This window comes from Vanessa cardui, chromosome 28 (genome assembly GCF_905220365.1).
Source record: "Vanessa cardui chromosome 28, ilVanCard2.1, whole genome shotgun sequence".
In the NCBI taxonomy this organism is placed as follows: Eukaryota; Metazoa; Arthropoda; class Insecta; order Lepidoptera; family Nymphalidae; genus Vanessa; species Vanessa cardui.
In genome coordinates, this window is record NC_061150.1 from 3,810,643 (window position 1) to 3,813,355 (window position 2,713).

At 32.1% G+C, this 2,713-nt stretch overlaps 1 protein-coding gene across 1 annotated transcript; it reads right to left on the bottom strand.

The window, feature by feature from the left end:
- Positions 1-259: 259 nt before the first annotated feature.
- Positions 260-1,298, bottom strand: LOC124541771. Its single transcript, XM_047119718.1, has 2 exons — positions 791-1,298; positions 260-702 (listed from the first exon to the last, which is right to left on the bottom strand). Exons 1-2 carry the CDS (start codon positions 1,275-1,277, stop codon positions 266-268), a joined length of 924 nt encoding a protein of 307 aa, XP_046975674.1. The 5' UTR covers positions 1,278-1,298; the 3' UTR covers positions 260-265.
- Between the last annotated feature and the right edge of the window lie 1,415 nt (positions 1,299-2,713).

The window sequence follows — 2,713 nt, forward strand, 5'->3', positions numbered from 1 at the left end:
TTATCAACAATTTAGAAACTCAGTGGCCTTCGGCGCTACGGGATGTGCAGCACCCCCTTCGCGCCTTCGGATTCTTAAAAAACACTCTAGGGGTAAGACCGACAAGACTACATAGAGTCGGAGTAAAAATAGTCAGCTTTGAGTTAAGTTTCAATTAAAAGTTTAATATACAAGTGTAACCTTTCTATTTCTATTTTATTATATATTCCAGGTCAATTATATAAGGTACAAATAAAACAATTATCAATTAATTATGTTACATTTATTATTTGTATACATATTTTACAACATTTATAAGTGCAATAAAGGGATCTTCTTTTTGGTTTGTAATATCTCGTCTCCATAAATATTCCACTATAAGGTCTGCAAAATTGTCCCGATTATTATAATTATCTTTAGCAAAGAATCTTTTGACGACACGCCACTGTGCTTCTATTCTTTGTGTATGCGTGCCATCTGCGGCAACAAACGGATTTTCAGGATCACTATGATTAACTTTTTTATGAATATAATTATGATTTTGTAATCCGTCATATGCTCGCCAATAATCGGTATGGATGATGGTGCCTTCAGCGACATGCTTTTTTATTAGGGGCACCAAAACATCAGCAGACCTTATGTTCTCCGGACAGACCTCAAGCCTAAGGTCCTCACTTCCATCTTCTATCATGCCGAGGACCCAATGTCCCTCAATATGCCTGCCTGAAACAAAAAAAGAATATTTAAAATTGCTTGCCATAAATAATTTATGAATTTGTGATGTGTTTATTTTGTTATAGCTATAGCTTACCTTTGTTATACTTTCTTTTTCCAAATTTGCTTTCATCGATTTGGACTATTTTCCCTGGTCCACCAATTTTCCCCTTGAATGTTTGTTTCTCCAACTGGTATATTATTACTGCTTCTCTGCAATAATTATACCAGTCGCAGATTGTAGCTTTAGATAAGCAATGGTCATCGTCATTAAAATCTTCTTTAATGGCCATGGCATAACTCCATTTGTTAGAGTATGCATACATTAAATAAAAAACTTGTGTTAGTGATACTTTAATATTCTCAAACCATGTTCCTTTTGCTCGGCTGACGTTCTTTCCTCGGCATGGTCCTTTATAACAGACGAAAGATCCAACATTTCTATTTGATGAAAATATGACAGTCATAGGTTTTTTATGAACGCGGCACATCTTTGTTTGTGGTATCATGTTATTTTCTTCAGCGAAGCTAATAGCTTGTTCGGGAGTACCAAGCTTGCGCATCACCTTAGCTAAATTGTACATTTTTTTTACTTCCTCAACGTATAGACTACTTTTAACTGGCGGTTCTTCAGAAGAAAAATCGCGACTTGTCGACGGCTGTGAGTCAGTACACTGCGACATGGTATTTATTAAACACCACGTTCGTTCGTCCGGGATGATAGCAACAGTTAATCGCGTAGGCAAAAAATCGGTGTCCAGTATATATAAGCGAGTAAGTAGTCGTGTAGGCAAAGAATCGGAGTCCAAGATTAAAGCGAAAGTCGTCGAATTAAAAGAAATTAAACAAAATGGAGAACACATTCGCGCGAGTCAAAGAGAAACAACGGAATGAAATTCGAATTCTTACAGAACACTATCTTGACTTTTGACACATTAATTAAGCGTTTTGACATATGACAAGCACTGTTATGTTGCATCCTTGTCGAACTAGAGCAAAATATGTCACTTATCCTGCTCTTAAACTGTTATTACGATCTATTTGACGTATTTCGGCGTTTATAGGTTATGATAGTTTTCTTAATTTTCTCGAAAATGGTGCAGAATTTCGCAGGACGCGAGTGGTATTTTTGTAATCAGTGACAAATCCTCTAACATATAAAATAATTTGTTTCCCCAAAATCGTGCAGAAGTTTGCTAAACCCAACCCTATAAATATTGTTAATTGAATTCTCCTTACAATTTTACGTTGATATACTTATACATATTTAGAGCATCTATTAATAAGTAAAATTAGTTTGCGAACACTTTTATTCTATATTTAAATTATTGTTTTTATTTCCTGTTTATAAAGTTTAATTTAAAATGAAGTGACTTTCATCTCAATTCAAAGTTATGCTTAAATATTTTGTTATTTCGATATTATCCTAATTAAATACAAACTATTTCAATATATTACAATAATATGCATGTCTAATTGCCAATATGTATTATGGACCTTATTAATTATATTTCAATTAGGGTTCACTTAGATTTAAATAATTCCATGATCATGACTATCTTATATGTTTGTGAATGTATTAATAAAAATATTGTTTGTGATTACAGTTATAAAGAAGAAATACAAGCCTAGATAATACAAATACATCTGTGCTGCATTTTCCAGTGTGATGCTACATCTATCACTCTTAACTCCAAGACTCATTGTTAAAATAAAGTTTAATATATAGAAAACAAATATCTAATAATTACTACCATAATTTGTTTTTTATTTTTCCTAAAATATAATTATATGTATACTACATATATAAAGCTTTTTATTTACATTTAACAATAAAGAGTTCATAGTTTTAATTAACTGTTTTAATATACCCCATAATTGAGAAAGTATAAATAACAACATTCTATTTTATTAAGCTATGAGTGTTTTTGAAGTTGATTATTTGAGAGAAATCAAAACAATAGTTATTGATTTTCCAGTGTGACATTATGTCTATCACTCTTAACTCCAAGAATCATTG